The sequence below is a fragment of the Danio rerio genome, chromosome 11, assembly GCF_052040795.2.
Source record: "Danio rerio strain M-AB ecotype USA chromosome 11, GRCz13ab, whole genome shotgun sequence".
NCBI lineage: Eukaryota > Metazoa > Chordata > Actinopteri > Cypriniformes > Danionidae > Danio > Danio rerio.
In genome coordinates, this window is record NC_141031.1 from 43,312,501 (window position 1) to 43,339,333 (window position 26,833).

Below are 26,833 nucleotides of genomic sequence, written 5' to 3' on the forward strand. Positions count from 1 at the left end.
CTGTCTCGGAGGTCTACAGACAATTCCTTTGTCTTCATGCTTGGTTTGTGCTTTGACATGCACTGTCAACCCTGGGACCTTATATAGGCAGGTGTATACCTTTACAAATCATGTCCAATCAACTGAATTGACCACAAGTGAACTCCAATGAAGCTGCTGAAACATCTCAAGAATGATCAGTGGAAACAGAATGTAGCTGAGCTCAATTTAGAGCTTTACGGCAAAGGCTGTGAATATTTTTCAGCTTTTTTATTTTTAATAAATTTGCTACAATTTCAAAAACTCTTTCTTTGAATTGCCATTATGGGGGGTTGTCTGTAGATTTTTGAGAAAATAAATGAATTTCATCCATTTTGGAAGAAGGCTGTAACATAAAACATGTGGAAAAAGTGAAGCGCTATGAATACTTTCCGGATGCACTGTATTTTATAAGTACTAATAAACAGACACTATCTTAATAATTGACAGGTAATAATTCACTAGTTAAATACTTAAACTAAAGTGTTACTGCCTTTTTAAAACTTTGTATTTGTGTGTGTTTTCCCCTTAGTGTGCCAGTGTTTCTCCGTTTTAGAGGATGGTGCTTTGGCTCAAAGTCTTCAAGAGCAGGAAAGTCAGTATAATCGTTCCCTTCCTGTAATTTGGCTCATCCGTCCTTATTCAACTGGGTTTAAATAGAGCTGATTTTTCTCTTCGCAGTCGAGCATTTCTACAGCACTAACATCCAGAAGAACCAGACAGTGCAGAACGATGTTCGCTTGGCCCGAAGACTCCAGGAGGAAGAGGAAGAGCGGGCAAATCTACAGCAGATGTAAGTTAAAAACCAGACCTGGACACATGCATCTTATCACTTAATCAGCACTATCAGAAAAGCACAGACTTTAATAAAATTCAAGAGAATTTGTGGATAACAGAGGCATCAAATTTGACGAGTTGATAAAGCACCACAGAAAAAAGAAGTTTGTTTAATTTTTGCACCTCTTGTAGTATTTTTTAAAGTGGTGGTCCTTTACGATATCATATTTTAAACTTTAGTTGATGTGTAATGTAGCTGTGTGAACATAAACGACATCTCTGAATGTAAGACGCCCAAAGTTCAATGCAAATGGAGACATTGGCTTTTGCAGAGTTAAGCCCCTAATGATTTGTCAAAAGCCCCTGGTCTTTTGGAATGTGTTGCACTTAAATATAAAAATGTTGTTTAACATTTATTTCTAGAGTTCACACTTAGATAATGTTTGACAATTTGTTAGCAAGTTAGCAGGTTTGGCATGCTGTCCTCGGAGAGAACCCTGAGCTTGGTGATAGTTGAGTCCAGGGCTCCCGCCAGGTCCATAAAGCATGTGAGGGGAGTACGAGGTCAGGTGTTCTCGAGAGCTCCCCTCGGCAAAAGAGGAAAGGAGGAGAAGGGGTGGACGGGGGGTTTCTTCGGAAAACGAAGATAAGGGAGTAGTTCTTAGCTAGGTTACTTATAGTGAGTTTGGATCAATCCGATTGGCTAGCCAATGAGTGTAGATGAGTGGCCAGCTGCAGTCAATCATATCACGTGCTCCTCTCGAAATTAGTTTGTGAAACTTCATTTCGTTATCTAAGTACTGAAAATTGCCACATGCATCATGAACATTCCTCGTTTGTGTCGGGTAATAAGCATATATTATAATTATCATTTGAATATATTACATTGTGACGCAGTGGCGCAGTAGGTAGTGCTGTCGCCTCACAGCAAGAAGGTCGCTGGTTCGAACCTCGGCTCAGTTGGCGTTTCTGTGTGGAGTTTGCATGTTCTCCCTGAGTTTGCGTGGGTTTCCCCCGGGTGCTCCGGTATCCCCCAAAGTCTAAAGACATGCGGTACAGGTGAATTGGGTAGACTAAATTGTCTGTATTGTGTGTGTGTGTGTGTGTTAATGAGTGTGTGGATATATGTTTCCCAGAGATTCATTGCCGCTGGAATGGCATGCGCTTTGTAAAAATATGCTGGATAAGTTGGCGGCCCCGGATTAATAAAGGGACTAAGCTGAAAAGAAAATGAATAAATATATTACATAGTCAATATCGTATATTTCATATCAACAATGATAGCTGTATGTGTGGTTTACAGAGAGGAAGAGGACTGTAGATATGCACAGATGATCCAGCAACAGCTGCAGAGATGTGCAGAGGAGGCCAGAAGACAAGAAAAACAGGATGAGGTGGGGATTTGTTTTTATGCAAAGTCATGCTGAAAAACGTTCGAGGTTACTAATGTAACCCTTCGTTCCCCGAGGAGGGGAACGGAAGCACTATAAGTGTATTTGATTGTAAAATCCACGCATTGGGAGGTTCGGTTCAGAAGCTACTCGTCTGAAAGAGTATTGAACGGGCCAATTAAGAATGAATTGGCAGCGCAAGCCTGCGCAGGTGAGCGGCATAAGCAATCAACTGAGTATATAAGCTCACCTGGCGCCAGCAGACGCTATCCTTTTTAAGCTGAAGAGACTTTCAACAGCTAAGGGACAGTCATTATGGCGACGGAGTATAGTGCTTCCGTTCCCCTCCTCGGGGAACGAAGGGTTACTTTAGTAACCTCGAACGTTCCCCTTCGGGGGGAACTTCAGCACTATAAGTGGATTTGATTGTAAAATCCACGCATTGGGAGCCCATTGAAAGCGCCATAATGACTGCACCTTACCAACACCCCCGATGAGGAGATAGTCAAGCAAGCGTGACGCACCCACATCATGGGGGGCGCGGTCCTCCAACGTGTCCCTGGCCCTAATTTATCCTACTTCAACAGAAGTTTTACGGATTTATATATATTTTTTGGGAAGTCGTGAGCATCTAGATAATTCTAGGAAAATACGACAGTACGTTGGGAAGCGTGCAATCCCGATAGGGAGGACGCTGCGGAGGCCATCCGTTACCCAAGGGGGGATAGATGACAGAATTTACATATGGACTAGCCCTAAAAAGGGGGAGTACGCATAGCAAAAGAGTGGTTAGCGGGGAGGGAAGACACGGGTCCGCCCAGGGGGGGGGACTTAACCGTGGCTGAATAAGCATATGGGATCGCCTAGTGGGGACCACACATAGCAGGCACCTTTACCCAAAACGCGGGCTGACCAGCGGGCAGACCTACAACGTAGTGGGCCAGCAAGTGACTCCTCCGCTGAGTCAGTGCTGGGGGCCACGGAGGAATCTGCAGGGCTCACCTGACGGGGAACTTTACTGACAGATAAAAAGGCGCACGTATCTCCGTGTTAGGGAAAATGGCGCAGCAAGCGTGTTTCAACACCCTACCGAATTGTTCCCTCAATCACCAAGGGTTACCTAATACCCTTGAGGAAACCGGCTCCACTCGCAGATTGTAAAACCTTGCAAATGTGTTGGGTGTCACCCAGCCCGCAGCTCTACAGATGTCTGTTAGAGGGGCGCCGCGTGCGCGCGCTCGAGAGGATGCGAAGCTCCGAGTGGAGTGCGCACGCGCTCTCGGGGGACGCGGCTCATCTCGGCTCTGATAGTGAAAGAAGGCATCCACAATCTAGTGGGAACTTATTTCGGTACGGCACTTCCCTGCTGCCGACCGCTATAACAGACGAAGAGCTGCTCAGATGATCTAAACTCTGAGTGCGGTCCGGATAATACGCAAAACGCGAACTGGACAATAAATAAGGGCTGGGTCTGCCTCCTCCGAGGGCAGCGCTTGCAGGCTCACTACCTCGTATTAAAACGGAGTGGTAGGAACCTTGGGCACATATCGCGGGCGGGGTCTCAGGACGTGAGAGAAGCCAGCCCAATTACAGGCACGAGTCACTGACCGAAAAATGCCTCCGGGTCCCCGACCCTCTAATCGATATCAACGCGACCAGCAGAGCTGTCTTCAGGGACAGAAATATACTGAGTCGAGGATCGAAGGGATCTGACGCGGCTTGTGTAGCGAGGGCGAGATCCTAAGAGGGCATGAGAGGGGGCGGGGTGGATTAATTCGCTTAACGCCCCTGAGGAACCGGATGATGAGGTTATGCGTTCCCACGGTGCTGCCAGCCACCGCGTTATGAGAGCGGAGATGGCAGCCACGTAACCTTGAGTGTGGAGGGCGACAGCCTGCTGTCCAACTTCTCTCGGCGTAAAGAAAGCACAACGCTGATCTGGCAAATTACGGGGGTCTTCTCAGCGAGAGACACACCATTCAGTGAATAGACTTCACGTCAGGGCATAGGCGCGCTCGGGGAGGGGGCTCTAGCCCGAGTGACGGTATTAGCCACCGCAATCGGAGGTTACCTAAGTCTTCCTCGCGTCTAAAAATCTCCAAAGATCAGCGAGGGTGCCAGGTGGTGCCCTGTCCCTGAGAGAGTAGGTGCTCTCTCGAAGGGACTGCCAGGGGAGGGCTATCGCGAGGGAGAGCTCTGACATCCAGGTCCGGTTGAGCCAGAGGGGCGCAACCAGCAACCTGTTCCTCGTCCTCCCTGACCATGCACAGTAACTGCGCGAGCAGGCTCACTGGGGGAAACGCGTATTGCGCGTGCCCCGAGGCCAGCTGTAAGCCAGTGCATCCGTGCCGAGAGCACTCGGTCAGGGAAAGAACAACTGGCAATGAGCGATCTCGGGGGAAGCAACAGATCGATCTGGGCTTCCCCGAATCGCGCCCATATCAGCTGAACAGACTCGGGGTGGAGTCTCCATTCTCCAGGACGCAAGGCTGCCGTGTGAGCGCATCGGCTGCACGGTTGAGCTTGCCTGAATATGAATGGCGTGCAGCGATTTCAGCCGCGGATGACTCCAGAGGAGCAGACGGCGGGCGAGCTGAGACATGCGGCGAGAGCGCATACCCCCTACACGGCTGATATACGCCACCGCCGCCGTACTGTCCGTCCTGACCAGCACGTGTTGCCGCTCCAACACCGGAAAAAAACGGTGGAGAGCGAGGAACACTGCCAACAGCTCCAGGCGATATGCCAATGCAACTGGTTACCTTTCCACAGGTCCGCAGCCGCATGCCCGCAACGCACAGCCCCCCAGCCCGTGTTGGAAGCGTCTGCTGAAACGACAACAAGACTGGACGCCTGTTCTAGAGACACCCAGGCCTGTAGGAACGAGGGGTCGCTCCAAGGGCTGAGGGCGCGGCGACACAGCGCAGTAACAGAGACTCGGTGTGCGCGCGCGTGCCATGCGCGTCTGGGGACTCGATCGTGAAGCCAGTGCTGAAGTGGTCTCATATAGAATAATCCGAGCGGCATGAAGCGACTGCGGATGCCATATGCCCCAGGAGCCTCTGAAATAGTTTCAGTGGGACCACTATTTTACTGTCGAGCTCTCTCAGACAGTACAGCATCAGCTGAGCGCGCTCTCCGGAGAGGCGCGCTGCCATGGTGACCGAGTCCAGCTCCAGCCCGAGAGAAGAGATCCTCTGCACGGGGGCGAGTTTGCTCTTTTCTCGGTTGACCTGAAACCCCCACAGGTGGAAGTGCCAGAGCACTTTGTCTCTGTGCATAATCAACTCTGTGCATAATCAAAAGAGAGGGCAATTCAGCCAGTCGTAAAGAAATTGAGTATGCAGATGCCCGCGAGCCGAAGGGGCGCTGAGGCACCCTCCGCGGGCTTGGTGAGGACCCGCGGAGACAGAGAGAGCCCGAAGGGGAGGGCTTTGTATTGCCAAGCTCGACCTTCAAATGCAAACCGCAGAAACTGTCGGTGGCGAGGAAGAGTGGAGACATGGAAATACGCGTCCATCAGGTCTAATGCTGCAGACCAACCCAGAGGATGAACGCACCGGAGGATGCGCTTCTGCGTGAGCATTCTGAACGGCAGCTTGTGCAGGCAGCGGTTCAAAACGCGCAGATCTAGGATTGGCCGTGACCCACCGCTCTTTTTGGGCACGATGAAGCGTGGGCTGTAAAACCCGCTCTCCATCTCGGCTGGAGGGAGCGGCTCGATTGCATCCTTCGCCAGGAGGACAGCAATCTCCTCTCGCAAGACAGGGGCGGACAGGGGGCTGACCCTGGTGAATACACACCCGTGACTTGGGGGGCCGTTTCGCGAACTGAATCGCATAGCCGAGTCTGATTGTGCGTATGAGCCACCGCGAAGAGCTGGCCCGCGCTAACCAGGCAGGCAGAGCTCTCGCTAATGGACTCATCGCTACAATCGCTGACGTACCAGCAGTGGGGCAGCGCGGAGTGGGTGTGCTGATCCAGGAAGCTCGCGGGTCCCACGGAAAAGCTGGAGGTGAGATATTTGCTCTCACTCCAAACCCGAGCTCCGGAGGGGAGGCTCGAGGGGTGGGAGAAAGGAGACCGTCCTCCCAGCGCTCGTGAGCCACTGGCGAAACGCACCGAATCTGCAAGCTAGAAAGCATAGCGTCCCAGACTGGCAGATTTCGGGCTGTCACATCTGGGGAAGTGAAAAGTGCCCTTTCATAATGTTTTCATGGCAGTAAAAAGTGCCGTTGGAAATGGGGCCCCGCCCTCCAGCGGGGAAAGAGCAAGTTCCCTCTTCTCCAGATGGCCTGTCCCAGGGGCGCTTCGCGGTCCGTTGCCGGACTTAGCGGCGTTCTGGGCAGGGGGGCTGCCTGCTTCCGAGGTGCCCGACGCGCTCGCTTCGCCTGAGGCGTGTGCGGGGGCGGAGCAGCTCTCGTAGGCGGGCGCCTTCGGCGAGGAGCAGGTATGAATGGCACGGCGGGCGGAGCGGGCTACGGACCGCCGATAAGACATCACCCACCAACTGCTCTCTCACCGCCTTGAATTCCTGGGTGAATTCACAGACAGTGTCGCCGAACCTGGCTGGGGATATGGGGAAGTCAAGAAAGCGGACTTTGTCGACTTTGCGCATATCAGCCAGGGGTGGCGCTCCTGGACCACTAATGTGGACATCGTCCTCCCCAACGCACACGCAGCGGACTCAGTAGTCCGAAGAGCTAAGTCGGCGGCGGTGCGAAGCTCGTAAGCCTGGGTTGGACCCACCCTCGTGCAGCTCGGCCAGCGCCTGCGCTTGGTAGCGCTGGTAGGTGGCTATCGCATGCAAGGCGGAAGCAGCCTGGCCCGCAGCTATGTAAGCTCTAGCTCCGAGGGAGGTAGATAACTTACAGGCTTTGGATGGGAGACGAGGCGAACCCGCCAAGAAGAGGCGCCGCGCGGATTTACCGCCATCGCGCACTCAACCTGAGGAAACGCCACATACCCCCTGGCTGTTTCACCGTCAAGAGTGGTTAGAGTGGAGGAACACGCAGCACGAGCAGAAAAAAGTGCTTTACAAGACCGCGTGAGCCTACTGTGCACCTCCGGGAAGAAGGGAACGCCCCTCTAGTCGGTCCGGCCGCGGAGCTGGGGGATAAACCATCTCCAACCCACGGCCGAAGCAGCCCGGGAAAGCACGGCTAACATGTCCGTTTCAGGATCCGTAGTGACAGCGCTCACCAGCCCGAAGGGGGCGAGCGGGTCTGGATCATCGGACAATGAAAGCCCACCCTCCGATGCCGCGGTGGACATCTGGTCTCCGGTGTCATCGGGCGTAAGGGCTACCATCTGTTAGACGGATCGCTTCCCCCGCCCGAAGCTTGGATGGAGCGCTTAGAGGAGCGGGAGGTCCGCGGGCCCGTGGGCGACGGATTATCTCTCGCTGAAACCCTCAGATCTGCCCGAGTGCCCGCTGCAGAGCAGGGGACAACTGGGGTGGTTCGCCCTTTTGCAAAGGCTAACCGCGATCTTGCGCAACAGTCATGGCATCGCAATGACGACATGAACTGCCCGCGAGCAGCGCATTAACATGCTGGACCCCCAGACATGTAACACAGTGCCCGCGCCCATCATCCGAGGACAGGAAACCACCGCATCCAGAAACGCACAGTCGGAGCGCCGTCCTGATAAGGACGTGCTGCACGACTGTGTTGCTCTTTCTGTGAAGTTTGCAACTTTATACGCACCGCTCTGGAGGACCGGACCCAAAGAACGCCAGGCAAGGGAGAAACCCAGCTCGACCGTCTGCCACTGCGTGTACACACTCTGGACCGGGAGAATGCTCTCGTTCGCTCAGAATCGCTGGTCACAGCAGGAGGAACCCTCATCGACTCGATCAGAAAGTCTCTGAAGCGAAAAGGATAGCGTCTGCTGGCGCCAGGTGAGCTTATATACTCAGTTGATTGCTTATGCCGCTCACCTGCGCAGGCTTGCGCTGCCAATTCATTCTTAATTGGCCCGTTCAATACTCTTTCAGACGAGTAGCTTCTGAACCGAACCTCCCAATGCGTGGATTTTACAATCAAATCCACTTATAGTGCTGAAGTTCCCCCCGAAGGGGAACTACATTACCCATGATGCACCACAGAACAGCTTTCTTTACTTCAATTTTCCTTTATCTCTTGACCGATTTATTCATTTTGCTTCAAATCAAAGTTTGTATCATTTTGGTTTGCTTTGTAGTTGGTTGGTTTGGTTCATGCATTTTTAAAAATATGTAGTGATCATATTAAACATTGTGATTTATGTAACTCATTTCTGTATTATGAGTGGCTTATCTCTTCCTACTGTTGTTGAATAAGTTCAACCAGAATGTTCTGATACTCAACCACAGAAACAGCCACTGAAAAAAAAACTTAAATAATTTGTGATTTACTTTCAAAACACATGGAAATTGCTAGTTAAAGAGCGAAATTAACAATCTAAATGTTTCTGAATTAGATTTTTTTTGTGTGTGTGTTTGTGTGAAGCGCCAAAAAAAGGAATGTTGGAAACTAGTAGCCATTGACATCCATTGTGTTTTTCGTACTATGGGAAAATATCTTCTTAAATATCTTATATTCTTTAAAATGTTATTTTTGTGTTAAAAAGAAAAAAGGAAAAATTTTAGAAGCACTTGAGTGTGAGTGAGTTGTACGTAAATCAGAACTTTTGATTGAGCTTTCTCTTTAATTTTACTCAAATAACACATTGACTTTCCCAGTGATGAGTTGCAGCTGGAAGTGCATCTGCTGTGTAAAACATATGCTGGATAAGTTGTCGGTTCATTCCGTTGTGGCGACCCCTGATTAATAAAGGGTCCAAGCCGAAAAGAAAATGAATGAATGAAAAACACATTGACCTAAAGGGATAGTTCACCCAAAAATAAACATTTTCTAAACCCTCACGTGTTTTCAAATGAGTAAATGTTAAGAAATTAAAAATTTTAGGGTAAACTACCCCTTTAAATGTGAATAAATAGTACCTAAAGGGTACTTAAATAGTAATTTCTTGTGATTTTGGTTTCATTTTAGACTCCAAAAATGTACTTCTTACAATTTAGATTAGCAAATTCAGAAAGCCAGTGGAACAAAGTTGTGTTCACCTTGAATTTTAGAAAAAAATGTTAGTTTTGTCCATGTGTATGAATATATATATATTTTTATATATATATTTTTTTGCTTTATTTATTTATTTATTTTTTTCATTCATTCATTCATTTATTTTATTTTTCCTTTATTTATTTATTTATTTATTTATTTGTTTATTTATTTTCCTATTTATTTATTTCCAGTCAAACTAAATACATAAGACCATAAAAAAAATATATATATATATATTAGGGGGGTTAGTAATTCAGAAGGGCTAATAATTCTGACTACAATTATATAAAATATTGTTTATAAAGTATATATTTTTATCATATAACTATTAATTACTTACAATGTAGATTTGCGAATTCTCCCTCCTCTCACATGAATCTGATTGAACACCTGTGTGTAGAGGCGCTTGTGTAGTGAAGAAAAGAATGAAGAGCATGATGGACAGAACTTGAAGAGAATAAAGCGATGGAGGCCTGAATGGGATCTTGCACTCTGATATTCATTGGCTTCAAGTGTCCTTTTCTGTGCTTTATTTGTCTGTTTCTGTGGCCTAAAGGAGCAGCTTTGTCATCTGTGTTGTCAGAAGTGGTTTGTGAAATGTGTGTGTGGTGTTACTGGGGCTCATCTGAGGTCCTGCTCAAACACTGAGCTTCTGTATTATTGGAAAGAGGATTTCTGAGGCCGTCTGTCTGGAGCTCTTTATTTTGCACTTTGGAAAAATGTAGTAGTGTACTGCAGCTCTGTAGTAGTGGCACTCGTTTGAAAAGACGTGTATTGTAATGAAAAAAATAACCTTGAATTTAAAAAAATGTACATTTTGTAAACTGCTTCTTTTCTGGAAACCGATATTTTATCCTCCATTCTGTCATTTTTCTTCAGCTAAGTCCTTTATTTATCAGGGGTAACCACAGAGAATGAACCACCAACTACTCTGGCATATGTTTTACGCAGCAGATGCCCTATACATTTTATCTTTATTTATTTTCATCAAATACTAATGTATGTGGCATGATGACAGCTCATACTATTTTTTAGTTATTTTGCAAAGGCTTAACTAAATTAATTAGGTTAACTATGCAAATTAAAGTAGTTAGGCAAGTCATTAGACAACGGTGGTTTGTTCTGTAGACAATCAAAAAATATATACATTTCTAATGATATTTAACTTAGGAGTTTTGCTTTTTATTTATATATTTATTTATTTATTTATTTATTTATTTATTTATTTATTTATTTATTTATTGTTATTACAGCCAAACTAAACTGTAAAAAATGCAGGGTTCCACACAATTCCTTCATGTTTTCCCAGCATGAATCGATTAAGTTACCTTTAAAGTTTTTACAAATTTGGGACAAAACGATTAAGTTGATTGGGTCCTGTACGGGCTTTATTCACCATTTAGCGATCGACGATTGGCTCCTGTAGCTTCATTCGCCGTATTGACAGATACGAGTAATGACATGTCTTTTGTATTCTGTAATCTTTGCATTCATTTACTCTCAGTAACCAAATACATAGAGAGCACCTTTACCCCAGTGAATAAAATCAATGAATAAATCCAAAACCACCTGTAGAAGCATTTTCTCTCTTTCTTTATCTCTCTAAAAGAAAAAGAAAAAAGCTCCGTCTCTAGCACTAAATTCTCTGAGCACAAGCATGTTTCTTTTTTAACTAGCACTTCTTGTATGTATTGCCTATTCTTGTTGAATCGCTAAATTTCTCCTCAATTGTAAGTCGCTTTGGACAAAAGCGTCTGCTAAATGACTAAATGTAAATGTAAGTCGTCACAAAAAGTGTAACAATTGTGTTGTTTCAACTCATTTTAAACCAGTTAGTTTGAACAAGCAGCGAAAGTATTTTTTTTTTCAGTGTAAGTAAATAAGACTTTCTCCAGGTAAAAATCAAAAGATTATACATAAATAATTTGAATAACTGTTGAAAAAATCTCCTTGCTCTGGTAAACAGCACTTATTTAAGTTTATTTGAAATATCTGAAAATAATTTTTTTGTCACAGGATGGCTATTAATTTTGTCCGTAATAATGTAATGTATAATATAATATATATTGGGGGAACCCACGCGAACGCAAGAAGAACATGCAAACTCCACACAGAAACGCCAACTGAGCCGAGGTTCGAACCACCGACCTTCTTGCTTTGAGGCGACAGCACTACCTACTGCGCCACTGCATCGCCTTAATATGATGTTTTTGGGTTATAAGGTTTTTTTAAGCTCTAACGCAATAATAGTGTTGTTATTTTTTTAATTTAATGACCTCTCCGTGTCGTGTTTTTTATATCCATTTCACCAGCGCTCTCAATTATTGTGGATGCAAGTGTAATGGAGGCCAGCTAGTAAGTGCTGTGCAGGTAAACCTCACTCCTCTGACCTCTAAAGGTGTTCTAGTGACATACACTAGAGGCCATGGTCTTTAGCCTCCTTGTTAGAGCAACCTACTCCCATGCGGAAGGTCGATAGTTTGATCCCAGCTTAGAGCGGGTTGGGTGATGTAGGACCGGCGGGGTTACATTGGTGCCGTGACCCAGGTGGTAGTGAGGTTTAGGGGGGTGAGTGTAACATAGGCCAGCTAATAAGTGCTTTGCAAGTAAACCTCATTCCTCTGACCTCTAAAGGTGCTCTAGTGACAGCTAACTCTATCAAACCTCTTCAGCTGCTCCAGAACGCAGCAGCACGAGTGGTCTTCAATGAACCTAAAAGAGCACATGTCTCTCCGCTGCTCATCCGTTTGCACTGGCTGCCAGTTGCTGCTCGCATCAAATTCAAAGCTCTGATGTTTGCCTACAAAGCGACTTCTGGCTTTGCTCCTTCTTATCTGCTCTCACTTCTGCAGATGTATGTGCCCTCCAGAAACTTGCGTTCTGTGAATGAACGTCGCCTCGTGGTTCCATCCCAAAGAGGGACGAAATCACTTTCCCGAACGCTCACGCTCAATCTGCCCAGTTGGTGGAATGAACTCCCAAACTGCATCAGAACGGCAGAGTCACTCGCTGTCTTCAAGAAATGACTAAAACTCAACTATTTAGTCTATACTTCACTTCCCAATCTGCAATTGCCTCTCTGGATATCACACTAACTGTACTCAAAAAAAAAAAAATTACTAATACTTTTCTTCTTAGACTTTACAGACCTGAAACTTGCCTATAGCACTTATTCATTGTTGCTCTTATAGTTGTGTAAATTGCTTCCTTGTCCTCATTTGTAAGTCTCTTTGGATAAAAGCGTCTGCTAAATGACTGAATGTGAATGTAAATGTAGATGCTAGAGGCCATAGTCTTCAGCCTTCTTGTTAGAGCAACCGACTCCCATGTGGAAGATCGCCGGTTCGATCCCAGCTCAGAGCGGGTTGGGTGGTGTAGGACCGGTGGCATTACACAAATGCGCGCTTCATAGCTCATCTATATTAAATGCATAAAACGCTTTCTCTACCTCCTGTGTTCATCTCTACATTTTTTTGGAGGAAATGATACACTATATTTGCGATATCCGGCCGTCATCCTCACCTTTAGGAGCTATTTATTTATTTACACAGCCATAATTATACAATTAATAGTAGTACCAGTAATAGTAATACCAGAATAGAAAAAATAACATTTGATCAAAATAACCCAATGCATTGGCATAAATTATAAAACCCAAATGCACTGGGTTAAAATAACCCATAGTTGGGAAGGTGCTATGATACCTATAGTTGGGTTATATTTTAACCCAACTATTTTAACAGAGCAGTATATACAGTGTAAAAGTCATCTGTGTCTTTATTGTGGACTCCTTTTAAAGTGCAAGTGAATGTGTGTGTGTGTTCAGAAGTGTTTTCTTCAAGCCTGTAGTGTTGAGCGTGGGCTGGAAGTGCTTTCACCACAGTGAAATACCTCACCGTGGTGCTGAGCGCATGTTGATTGCTCTTAACTACCCATTTACCCTTTCACAAATGGTGATTCAGTCTTGGGTTTTGCCTTTTAGAGAACCCAGCAGCTTTAAGCGAGGAAAGTCCATGAGTGCTGAGTGTTTATTTGTGTGGCCTGCAGTGACTTTCCCCTGGGGAACTCAGTGTTTGTTTATAATAAATACACTACACACTTTTCAGTGCGCAAAACCCCTTGGGAACATCTATTGTAGATGTCTTCATGGAGGTCAATGACAGTGTGGTTGTTGACGATCACACATTAACCAAAAGTATCAACTCTGTCTTCATTCACTCATGCTTGCACTCAGATTTCTGCTTTTTTGGTTTATGTGGTTACTCGCATCACGTGGGTCAGTAAAAGATGATTACTCACAGTGTATATTTTTGGCTGAACTGGCTCTTTAAAAGTGTGACATTTAGTACATTACTGACCTCTAGCGGACAGATGAAGCGCACACTTTGTTCTTTTAAGTATCAAATATTTTTTTGATCAAGAAAACCTCTTAAAGTTAGGGTCCCACTTTATATTAAGTGTTCTTAACTACTTACAATGAATTCAATGTACTTATTGTGTTCATAATGTATTGCAGAACACTTTGCTCTTGATTTGGGATAGGGGTAGGGTTAGGAACAGGTTTGGTGGTATGGCTAGGTTTAATGGTGGGTTAAGGTGTAAGGGAGGGTCAACAGTATATTTACAAATGTAATTACAGAAATTATTTACAGCTGTAACATACAGGTGTTTAATTAAGCATAAGTACAAATATTGTATTTACACAATAAGTACATTGTAACAAATTATTAATTTTGCTGTCAGTACATATTAGTTAAGGCCACTCAATATAAAGTAGGACCATATAGCAAAATAATACTGTGACCTTTCAATATATATTTTAATGAATATCTATATTTAAAATCATTTTATTTGATATATTTTAAACTATTACACAGTTAACTTTTTTTTTTATTAAACTGAAAAAAGAATTTTATGTATGTACAGTTAAGCCTGAAATTATAATAATGATAAATATAATAATATTATTATTGTTATTATTATCATCATTATTATTAATATTAATAATAATAATAATAATAATAATAATAAATATAATAAACTAATAATATAATAATGTATTTATTTTTCTTCAGCTTAGTCCCTTATTATTATTATTATTATTATTATTATTATTATTATTATTATTATTATTATTATTGTTGCTGTTGTTGTTGTTATTTAGTATTATTATTAATTATTTTTTGTTATTATTTTTATTATTATTTATTCATTTTCCTTCGGCTTAGTCCCTCATTATAATTATTTATTATTATTATTGTTATTATTATCATTATTATTATTTTTGTTATTATTATTTATAATTGTTGTTATTTATTAATATAATTATTATTTATTATTATTGTTATTATTATTACTATTATTATTATTATTATTATTATATTGTTTATTATTATGATTATTATTATTATTTGTTAATATTATTATTATTATTATTATTATTATTTATAATTATTTATTATTATTAATATTGTTTTTATTACTCATTCATTTATTTTCCTTCGGCCTAGACCATTATTAATATTATTATTTTATTGTTTATTATTATGATTATGATTATTATTATTATTATTATTAATATTGTTATTATTACTCATTCATTTATTTTCCTTCGGCCTAGACCATTATTATTATTATTATTATTATTATTATTATTATTATTTATTGTTATTTATTATTATTATTATTATCATCATTATTTTTTTATTCATTCATTTATTTTCCTTCAGCTTAGTCCCTTATTATTATTTATTATAAATACTATTTATTATTATTGTTATTTATTATTATTATTATTATTATTATTATTATCATCATCATTTATTATTGCTATTATTATTATTATTATTTATCAATATTATTATTATTATAATCATCATCATTATCATTAATATTATTATTCATTCATTTATTTTCCTTTGGCTTAGTCCCTTATTATATTTATTATTATTATTTATTTATTTATTTATTTATTTATTTATTTATTTATTTATTTATTTATTTATTATGATTATGATTATTATGATTATTTATTTTTATTTTTATTATCATTGTTATTCTTATTTATTATTTTTATTATTTATTCATTTATTTATTTTCCTTCGGCTTAGTCCCTCCTTATAATTATGTATTATAATTATAATAATAATAATCAGTATAATTATTATTATTATTTATCATTATTGTTATTATTTATTAGTATGATTACTATTTATCATTATTTATTCTTATAATTTTTATTGTATAATTTTATTTTTATTGTTATTATTATTCATTCATGCATATATATATATATATATATATATATATATATAATGATTTTGTCTGTTTTTGTGCTTTTGAGCAAATAATACCAATCAAATAATCAGATGAATTCTAACATGTTTTTGGTGAGCTGGGAAACTCACTTTCTGTCTTCAGTTCCCTTATTTACCTTCTCCTTCGCTGTTGGGCAAGACGGTGGTGAAAAAAAAAAGCTTTCCCTTTTTTATTTCCTATTTACTGTAAAGACTTGTAACACTAAACATGCCCACACAGACATCACCTATATGCTATAAAACTGCAGGTTAACTATGTGTATAATAACTTTATATTTGATTTTAACTTTAACTTAATCTGACTGTACTGCTATAGTGTTCACCGTTTGTAAAGCTGCTTTAAAACAATAACTATAGTAAAAAGCGCTACACAAACAAACTTGAACTAAATTAAAGAGTCACAAAAGCAGGATGGCGGTATAACTGTGACATATAAGCTGCTGGCTTTGTAAAGGCTGCCAAACTATAATCAATAGCTCATGATTATAGCGTGTGTGTGTGTGTGTGTGTGTGATTGAGTTGATGTTTCTCCACTGTAGGCTTGATTATGTCTGTGTAAAGGATGACATGAGTGTGTGTTTGACATTGCTGTATCAGCTCTGTTTGTGGTTTCTGTGGAGTCTTCCGGAAGTGTGTGAGGATTCAGTGTTGTGTGTGTGTGTGTGTGTGGTTTATTCCGTGATGTCAGTGTGTGTGTAAATGAGGTTAGAAGCACCGAAGATCAGCAGATCTCATAGCAGGAGTCCTGAGAAGAGATGTGTGAGACTGCGTATGTGTGTGGGGGAGTGTGTGTTTGTCTGTGTCAGTATGCTCATCTGGGTATGTGTGTGTCTGTATGTATATATGTGTGTGCGAGTGCGAGTGTGAGTGTGAGTGAGTGTGTGTGTGTGTGTGTGTGTGTGTGTGTGTGTGTGTGTGTGTGTGTGTGTGTGTGTGTGTGTGTGTGTGTGTGTGTGTGTGTGTGCACGTATCTCGTGTGTGCTTGTGTGTCTCTCTCTGTGTGTGTGTTAATGTATGCATGTATGTAAGTGTGTTTGTTTGTTTGTGTGTGTGTGTTTGTGTGTGTGTGTGTGTGTGTGTGTGTGTGTGTGTGTGTGTGTGTGTGTGTGTGTGTGTGTGTGTGTTTGTTTGTTTGTTTGTTTGTGTGTGTGTGTGTGGGGGGGGTATGTGTGTATGGGTGAGTGTGTGTCTGTTTGCATGTCTGTGTCTGTGGTTATGTGTGTGTGCTTGTTTGCTTGTTTGTATGTATGTATGCATTTATGTATGTATGTTTGTTTGTGTGTGTGTGCGCGTGGGTGTGTGTGTATGTGTCTGTGGCTATGTGTGATGTCGTGTGTGTGTCTGCATGGGGGGTGTGACTGTGTGTGGGGTGGGGGGGTCTCTCTCAGCATGCTCAACTGGGTTTGTGTGTGTAAATGTGTGTATGGGTGTGTGTCTGTTTGCACGTGTGTATGCCTGTGTTTGTGTGTTTGTGCGTGTGTGTGTGTATGTGTGTGTGTGTGTCTGTCTCTGTTTGCATGTGTTTATGTGTGTGTTTGTGTGTGTGGTTTTGTGTGTTCGTTTCTAGGGTGTGCTTGTGTTAATGTATGTGTGTTTGTTTGTGTGTTGGTTTGTTTTGTGTGTGTGTGTGTGTATGTGTGTCTATGTGTGTGTGTGTGTCTGTGTCTGTTTTTTGTCTTTGTGTGTGTGTATGTGTTTATGTGCGCTTGTGTGGGCTTGCATGTGTGTGTGTGTATGTGCGTGTGTGTGAGCTGTTCTTTCCACTGTGTCTGCAGTGCTCTGCTTCTGCTCTGGTGGGTGTCAGTTTGGTTTTGCGCACTGTAAGATGATGTCTTTGATTGAGTGACTGCACAGTGGAACTTTTCTGCCTACTCTGACACCTCTGCTGCGTGAGATGAGTGTGTGTGTGCGTCTTATTTTAAATATCACCTCCACTCTGATGCGACCTGTTCAGTTTGGCCATTGCTGAGCCGCTTCTGGCCTGTCGGTTCACAATAAAGGTCAAAGTCAAATCCCCATGAATGCTCTTGGCTTCATTTAAGGGCCTGTGATACAGCATCAGTGGTTACAAAGTTCAGAGTCGCTCTAAAGTTAGTATCATCTACAGTTAATGTTTCTGAATTCCTCAAACTGACTGATTGCAGCCTTGAAAATATCCTCAACTAAAAGTAGGAAGCAAATAAAACGTTTTTTGGGCGTTAGCTTTAATATTTTATTCACAGCCAGTGTGCTCCAAAACAAACGCACACAAATTGCATGTAGTAGATATAAGCATTCAAAACAGTTTCTTAATATATTGACTTTATAGATTCCAACCAAAATGCTTGTTGGCTTTTAATATGTACTTTTAATTTTGCACTTTGTACAAATAACATCGTATCTCAGCAAGTAATTTATGTATATTTATATACAGTTGAAGTCAGAATTATTAGCCCCCCTATTTATTTTTCCCCTATTTCTGTTTAATGGAGAGCAGATTTCTTCAGCACATTTCTAAACATAATAGTTTTAATAACTCATCTCTAATAACTGATTTATTTTATCTTTGCCATGATGAAAGTAAATAATATTTGACTAGATATTTTTCAAGGCACTTCTATACAGCTTACAGTAACATTTGAAGGCTTAACTAGATTAATTAGGTTAACTAGGCAGGTTAGAGTAATAAGTCAAGTTATTGTATAACGATGGTTTGTTCTGTAGACTATCGGATAAATATATTCCTTAAAGGGGCTAATAATACTGTCCTTAAAATAGTGTTTAAAAAATTTAAAACAGATTTTTTTCTAGCCGAAACAAAACAAATAGGACTTTCTGCAGAGGAAAAAATATTATCAGACTTACTGTGAAAATGTCCTTGCTCTGTTAAACATCATTTGGGAAATATTTAAAATAGAAAAAAAATAAATCAAAGGGGGGCTAATAATTCTGACCTCAACTGTACATATACGCAGAAATGCTTGGAAACCTCTGTAGACTGATGGCATTTCATGCTGTTCAGCCTTATAATCTTAAAATGTGAGCAAAATCAGCTGTTTGTCATCACCTTGGACAGTACGCTAGAGAATCATTCAAACACTAGCTCTAAAGTGTCGCTAGTCAATTAGCAATGGTTTTTGCTGTTCTGACGTCAGCTGTAGATGTGAATGAATGGCGGAAGAAAGTAGTTCCTCCTACAAAAGGGAGTTTTTGAGACTCTTTTTCAAACACAAGTTTATGCCGTCTATCTGTTGTATAAACGCAATATTAAACTTGTAGCAGTGCGATATGGCTGTTATTATCACTGGTTGGACACTAAGACACTCGGCCTCTGGCCATAACAAACTGCTACGAGTGTGATATTGTTCACATATAAATATATATATATATATATATATATATATATATATATATATATATATATATATATATATATATATATATATATATATATATATATATATCCCTATTCATAAAAAGATCAGATCATAAAAAACAATTACAAGTACCCTTTAAGACGTTGTACAGAAGATGTTTAAAAGAAATCAGAGTCAGAAGTGGGTCGAGATTGAACTGATTTTGCAGGTCATTCCAAGCCCTATAGGAGCATAAAAGGAAAAAGCAAGTTGACCAAATTCTGACTAAACCCGTTGGACTGTTAAACGAATACAGGAACCAGATCTAGTGTGTTGGTTATTTATAATAAATGTTAAAAAATTAGAAAGATAGGTTGGTAATTTACCTAAGAGAGCCTTTAAAATAAATATGTACAGATGTAATTTTCTCCTTTGACATAACGATAACCAGTCTAAGGATTCGTACAAAATATAATGGTGCGTCCGTGAGTCTGCGCCTGTGACGAAGCATATTGCTGCATGATAACAGAATCCAGTTTTCTGCTTAGCGGCTGCATGCATATAAAGATGATCACCATAATCAATTACAGACAGAAATGTACTCTCTTATAATTTCTTACGGGCCTTATAAGGAAATAATTTTTTGTCCGGTATAAGAAACTGGTCATAAGAAAATGTGAAAGGAACTAAGGGTAAAATCTTGTACTGGACTGTTAATATAAATAATGAATCCGTTATTTCTTTTTTAAATGGCTGGGTATTTGTCTGAATTGTTTTCTGAACAGGAAATCGCTAAACAGCTGCAGGAAGAAGAAGAAATGGAGATGAGAAGACAAAGAGCCGCCTCTGGTTATGAGGACAACGACTGTCCTTCTCCTCTGTGTCAAGGTAAATGTTGTTGTTTTTTTATTTATGCATGATATATTAGAGTCTACCTTTGGTTTTGATTGAGCTCTGGTCTGTTGGTCAGGTTTGGGAGTGTGGGAGCAGGTTCTCCAGGATGCTGAACTGGCCCGCAGACTTCAGGAGGAGGACATGATGCCTCAAAGAGACGTGCGTTATATTCATTCTATATTATATTCTATATTCAATTGCTACTGAATTCGAGACGGGTTTTAGACCAGATTCGGGTTAGTTTTTGTCATGTATTAAAAAACTTAGCACTGTCGCCTCACAGCAAGAAGGTCGTTGGTTCAAGTCCAGGCTAGACCAGCTGACAATTTTGTGTGGAGTTTGCATGTTCTCCCCGTGTTGGCGTGGGTTTCCCCCTTAGTCCAAACACATGCGCCATAGGTGAATTGAATAAGCTAAAGTTTGGCCATAGTGTTCATGTGTGAATGTGAGAGTGTATGGGTGTTTCCCAATACTGGGTTGCAGCTGGAAAGGCATCCGCTGTGTAAAACACATGCTGTAATTATTGGTGGTTCATTACGCCGTGGCGACCCCTGATAAATAAAGGGATTAAGTCAAAGGAAAATGAATGAATGAATAAAGGAAAATCGTTAGGCTAATATGTGACCCTGCACCACACCCTGGTCTGATTTAGCACAAGTATATTTTTGGCAAAGCATAAAGGTCAATGGCTTTTTCAAATAGGTCAAAATATTTTTTTTTATTTTTTGCCAAAAAAATACTTTGAATATGAAGTAAAGATTATATTCCATGAAGACATTTTGCAAATGTATTAAAACCTCATTTCAGTTAGTAACGTGCATTGCTAAGCACCTAATTTAGACAAGATTAAATGTGATTTTCTCAATTTTTTTGTAAACTCTCAGATTCCAGATTATATAATCAATAAAAAAATCTTATTATAAATAAATCTCAGTTTTAGTAAATGTACACTTTCTGGTTTTGTGGTTTATGGTCACTGTATATACAGTACACTCCAAAAATGCTGGGCTGTCTTAACCCAGTGCTGGGTCAATTATGGACAAACCCTTCAGTTGGGTTAAAAAATGTCAGTTGAATTTTATAAATAAATAAAAATCCCTAAATTGTCTATATTTGGCGCGAAGCAGTGGCGCAGTAGGTAGTGCTGTCGCCTCATAGCAAGAAGGTCGCTGGGTCGCTGGTTCGAGCCTCGGCTCAGTTGGCGTTTCTGTGTGGAGTTTGCATGTTCTCCCTGCGTTCGCCAGGGTTTCCTCCAGGTGCTCCGGTTTCCCCCACAGTCCAAAGACATGCGGTACAGGTGAATTGGGTTGGCTAAATTGTCCGTAGTGTATGAGTGTGTTTGTGAATGTGTGTGTGGATGTTTCCCAAAGATGGGTTGCGGCTGGAAGGGCATCCGCTGTGTAAAAACTTGTTGGAAAGGTGGCGGTTCATTCCACTGTGGCGACCCCGGAATAATAAAGGGACTAAGCCGACAAGACAATGAATGAATGTCTATATTTGACCAATTATTGATAATACTTATAATACAACCCAGCATTTTTGTAGAGTGTAGCTAAAACTAAAATTATGAAATGAAATAGTTTGTTCTTGAAATACAATAGATGGTGACTGAAATAAACTGTATGAAAAAAATGTTTTTTGTGTGTGTTTAGTTAAATTCTAATGTAAAACAGATTGTAATGTAAAACTAAGTATAGCACAGTAATATTAATATGACATAGTAATTATAACTGAAAGTAACTGAATTACTGAAGGTGCAAAAATATAGATTTAAATGAAATAGTAGCTTATAAAATAAACTGATCAATTCTATAAAATGACAAAAGCCCAAACAACTCACATTAAAATTTAATTAGAAAAAAAATATTCAAGTAAGTAGTAAAATAACACTGTTCATTATAGTGTATTTGTGTTTAGCAGTTTCATCAGAGACCTTCTGGTTCAGAAGTGGACTTCATTGCAGCACAAGTGGCTCAAGATGAGGTAAAACCCTTTTCCGGATAACTATCGTGACACTGAACACACTGATAACACTTTCTGGATTCTGTAATTCAGTGTTTCCCAGTCGTTTTTTTAGAAGAACCCTGTTTTAACATATAAAATCCTAAATGACTTCTCACCCCTTAAATATGTTTTAAATATATATGTTTTTTAAACTAAATCTTTATACATTTGTCTAAACCAACTAAACAAACAAAACAACGGTAGTCTAAATGACAATATTCATTCATTCATTTTCTTTTTGGCTTAGTCCCTTTATTAATCTGGGGTCGCCACAGCGGAATGAATCGCCAACTTATCCAGCATATGTTTTACACAATGCCCTTCCAGTTGCAACCCATCACTGGGAAACATCCATACACACTCATTCACTCACATTCACTATGGAGAATTTAGTCACCTGTGAGGCGAACGTGCTACCTACTGCGCCACCGTGCAGCCCTCAATGACAATAAAGAATCCTAATTTTATAGTTTACACTGCTTAATGATAAACATAATCTGCACGACAAGTGTTTTACAGCCACCAATAACTTCTGGTGAAAGGTTGATGTGATCATTCCCAATTTCAGAAGGTTGCTTTTACAACATTGATAATGTTATTGAATTAAGATCAGTTAACTCTAGAACTACCTCTATACATGCATGTTCATCAGGAGATCGCAAACTACATGCAGCGGCGCCAGAGAAGAGTGAACCACAGAGCACAAGAGCTGGAGATCCAGAGCAGATCTGATGAAGAAGGCAGAGATGAAGAAAACACAACCACCAGGAAGGTCTGAATGAAGCTCACACACACACACACGTATGTTTGTTTTTGTGAAAAGTGGGGACATTACATAGGTTTCCATTCATTTAAACTGTCCAAACCGTATATTGTGTTGCCCCCACCCCTCCCTAACCCTAAACCCAATCATCACAGGAGATTGTGTGCAGCTTTACTCTTTGATTAAACTCAACCTGTGGGATTTATAAGCACTTTGAGAATTGAGGACGCCACCAATGTCCTCCTATTTCACCTCCTTTTTGTAATACCTGTGTCATACCCATGTCATTATACAGATTTGTGTCCTGATATGTCACAAAAACACACACACACACGCACACGCAAGTGCGTAATGAATAAGACACAACTTTCATAATGATAACACCTTTCATTCAGCAGTTACATCTCATGACAATTCATAACAATGTAGAGATATAAGACTTTACCAGCCCTCCTGTGATATTTAGAATTATTTTTTACATTTCCCAAGTTTTTACACTTCAGAGTGTTTCCTATAATAGTTTTTCTTCTGGAGAAAGCCTTATTTAATTTAGTTTGTGACATTTAAGGCCTAATTAGGTTAACTAGGCAGGTGAGGGTAATTAGGCAAATCATTGTATAACAGTGGTTTATTCTGTAGACTATCAAAAACAAATATTTCTGAAGGGGGCTAATAACTTTGACCTTAAAATGTTTTTTTTTTTTTATTAAATTTCCAGCCGAAAAAACAAAAAAAGACTTTCTCTAGAAGAAAAAATATGATCAGACATACTGTAAAATACTTCTTGCTCTGTTAAACATCATTTGGTAAACGTTTTTTTATTACATTTTCATTTTAGGTGTAAATGCTAACTTCCCATGTGTCTTTCAGGCTCTTCAGATGCTGCGAGAGCGGCTGAACTCAGACGGCCTTCATTCACCTGCGGAAGACGATGATTTCACCATCCAAACTCTTCCAGCAAGCCCGTCATGCACTGCGCTGTGAGTCACACACATCATTTATCGCACACAATCTGCTGTCTGTTTCTCAAGAATGCCTCTCAACACTGTATCTTTGCACCCTGACTATCTCTTTACAGTAAAAACCAACACATTCACAACATAGCAGAGGAACTGGACCCAACATTCAAGGCTAGGAAACGTGAGAGTCAAATTACCAGCAGTCCTTCCACAGGTACAAACACTCTCTTATATCATTGACAGTGAAGAAATTACATAAATCAAGAGTAAAAATATATACACCACCTGACAAAAGTCTTGTCGTTGATTAAATGTGTAAAAAAGAGCAACAAATAATCACTTGACTTCTAGTTGATCATTTGGAAAAGTGGCAGAAGGTGGATTTTTCTGATGAATCATCTGTTAAACTGCATCCCAATCATCACAAATACTGCAGAAGACCTACTGGGAGCCAAGATTCTCACAGAAATCAGTCAAGTTTGGTAAAGGAAAAACCATGGTTTGGGGTTACATTCAGTATGGGGGTGTGCGAGAGATCTGCAGAGTGGACGGCAACATCAGCAGCCTGAGGTATCAAGACATTTGCGCTGCCCATTACATTACAAACCACAGGAGAGAGCAAATTCTCCAGCAGGATAGCGCTCCTTCTCATACTTCAGCCTCCACATCAAAGCTCCTGAAAGCAAAGAAGATCAAAGCGACCTAGGATTGACCAGCCCAGTCACCAGACATGAACACTATTGAGCATGTCTGGGGTAAAATGAAGGAGGCATTGAAGATAAATCCAAAGAGTCTTGATGAACTCTGGGAGTCCTGCAAGAATTCTTTCTTTGCCATTCCAGCTGACTTTATAATTAATTGATCTGGGTCATTGCAGAGATGTATGGATGCAGTCCTCCAAGCCCATGGAAGTCATGCACAATATGCATTCTGTCTCCACTGCAGCATGACTTTATATTCTATACTGGACATCATTTCTGTTCAGTGACAAGACTTTTGTCTAAGCACAGTCAGACCTTACTGTCCTAAAGAAATCATTAAAAATCAAGACATGATCATGTTTTATTTTGGTAAAATAAGCGTAATCTAGAGGTCTTTGCCTTTTATATAAGCCACTTCTGATCCCACATGATCAACTAGAAGTCAAATTATTTGTTGTTCCTAAAACTCGGATAGGCAACAAGACATTTGTCAGGTAGTGGATGTTAAACAATAATGACTACAGTAAAAGACCAAAAATCTGTCAGATTACTTGATTTAAAGAATAAAAGTATGCTGATTTTACATACCTGTCAGTTTTGATATTTTTGGCTTTTTAAAAAAGTGATTTTTTTCTGTCTATTATAAAGAAGCCGTCCTCTGAACACTTTTAAGCCTTTAATTTATTGCATTTACCAATTTATCTCTTCAAATATATACTGTGGTTTATCATAAATCTTCATTTCAGCTTCTCTTATGCACACTAAACGCTTTATTCATGTCTGTGTTCTGAATGTATTTAAAGGACACATGTTTGATTCATTGATGCATTGTTCATGCCTTATTTTATACCTTTAATACTGAAAAGATGTTTGCAGTATTTCTAAATTATGTAGTTATAAAAATAGATTTCCAAAATTTACTCTTTAATTGTTTTAACTGTGATTATATGTCAGAAAAAAGAAAAGAAAATTAAAATATGACTTCATCTCATGTTTTTTAATATTATTATTTTATTGCATAACCATCAGGAACAAACATACAACACAATATAAAAGATTAAACATAAAAAACTATTATAACAATGGTAAAATGATTGTAAGAACAGGGTATATGCCGAGCTAGTGTTTTTCCCATACTGATAAACTTCCGGTGACCTGTTATTGTGAACTTTTTTTCCATTTTATATGGTTCCTTTTACAGCATCGATGTTGTAATGTCATTGAAATACATTCAGTTAAATAAACTTTGGCATTCATTTAGTTGCTCAAGCGTAAAACGAGACAAAAAGCCGTTTACTCGCACGCGCCCGTCAGAATCGGCAGGATAGCGCAGAAGCTCCTGGGGTAAAATAAATGCTCATATTATAAAGACATGGCGGGGAAAATGTAATTTAATGCAGTGATTCTTGTACAATCTGAGACCTACTTTATATCAGATATCACTCAGGCAGTGGAGATCGCTGATTTTTAAAGAAAACAGCCCTTAAACGCGCCGGTTTTTGCATTGGCGAACAGTTCGCCGGAAGCGATTGACCCAGGTTACTGGCAAATTAAAAGTCCTATTAGCATGCTTCGGCATATACCCTATTGACAGGGGAATCTAAAAAAAGTGTTATAATAATATTTTGCTTTTCAACAATTTCACAGTATAAATAAAGAAGTTAAACTCGATACAAAAATGTGTTAATATGGGTGATGATTTAGCAAATTTCTGTTTCTGTAGGTAAAATTTTGCCAATGAAATAAAGAGATCAACAATATATGCAAGACTTTTGTTGGATTTGTTTTCATAATAAAAAATAATATCTTTTAATGTAAAATAATGGCTAAGTTTTGTCATTTTAAAATTTATTTGGCTAGAATCTTCCAGAAATTGTTTACAACTTTACGTTAAAAAAATAAATAACAACGCCTCTCTTTATCTGCATTGCATCAAAGATGTCCTCATTTTCAATGTACTTTGATAATAAAGATTTCACTGTGTAAATTGTATGTAGTATTTTAAAATGAATTTCCTTCATTTTATTATTATTAATAGTGTATTTGAAGGGAGTTAACCGGGCTCTTTTACAATTAATATTAACTGTAATAGAGTTCCAGACAAATTTGCCTATTGGAGTAATTTTATTTTGCTTCTAAAAAAATTATGTTTTATATGTTTATGTAATATAATTATATGTTTGTTAGTACATTTTTTTTTAACTTGATCTAATGTTTGTGTGCTATAAATATGTGTAAAATCCAATTAAATAATGCTTCATTTGTGTATTTTAAAACACAAATACAAAAAAATGTTTGGATTCTTTAATGTAATCAGTGAACTGGGGAAGTGTAGTGATACATATTAATGATTGTTTTTACACTGAAGTGTCTTTAACAGTGGATTTAACATGTTAAAGTGATTGTTCACCCAAACAATACTGATTTACTCAACCTTGAGTGTTTTTAAAGTGAAGAAGATATTTTGAAGAATGTTAAAAAAAAACTGCAACTATTGACTTGCATATTAGGAAAAAACAAATTCCATGATCATCCATGTTTACACATTTCCAACATTTTTCAAAGTATCTT

At 39.9% G+C, this 26,833-nt stretch overlaps 1 protein-coding gene across 6 annotated transcripts in view; it reads left to right on the forward strand.

The window, feature by feature from the left end:
• Positions 1–26,833, forward strand: part of ccdc50b (coiled-coil domain containing 50b) — a 46,576-nt gene that overhangs the window by 15,239 nt on the left and 4,504 nt on the right. For 2 of the 6 annotated variants that reach the window (XM_087274306.1, XM_087274308.1), the window contains exons 3-11: positions 551–613; positions 700–811; positions 2,099–2,189; positions 19,727–19,829; positions 19,912–19,994; positions 21,753–21,818; positions 22,492–22,611; positions 23,473–23,582; positions 23,681–23,775. In XM_087274306.1, the coding sequence (XP_087130432.1) occupies positions 551–613; positions 700–811; positions 2,099–2,189; positions 19,727–19,829; positions 19,912–19,994; positions 21,753–21,818; positions 22,492–22,611; positions 23,473–23,582; positions 23,681–23,775 (843 nt within the window). The remainder of the gene's footprint in view (positions 1–550; positions 614–699; positions 812–2,098; positions 2,190–19,726; positions 19,830–19,911; positions 19,995–21,752; positions 21,819–22,491; positions 22,612–23,472; positions 23,583–23,680; positions 23,776–26,833) is intronic. The other 4 variants (XM_087274307.1, XM_087274309.1, XM_087274310.1 and 1 more) reach the window with 2 other exon arrangements.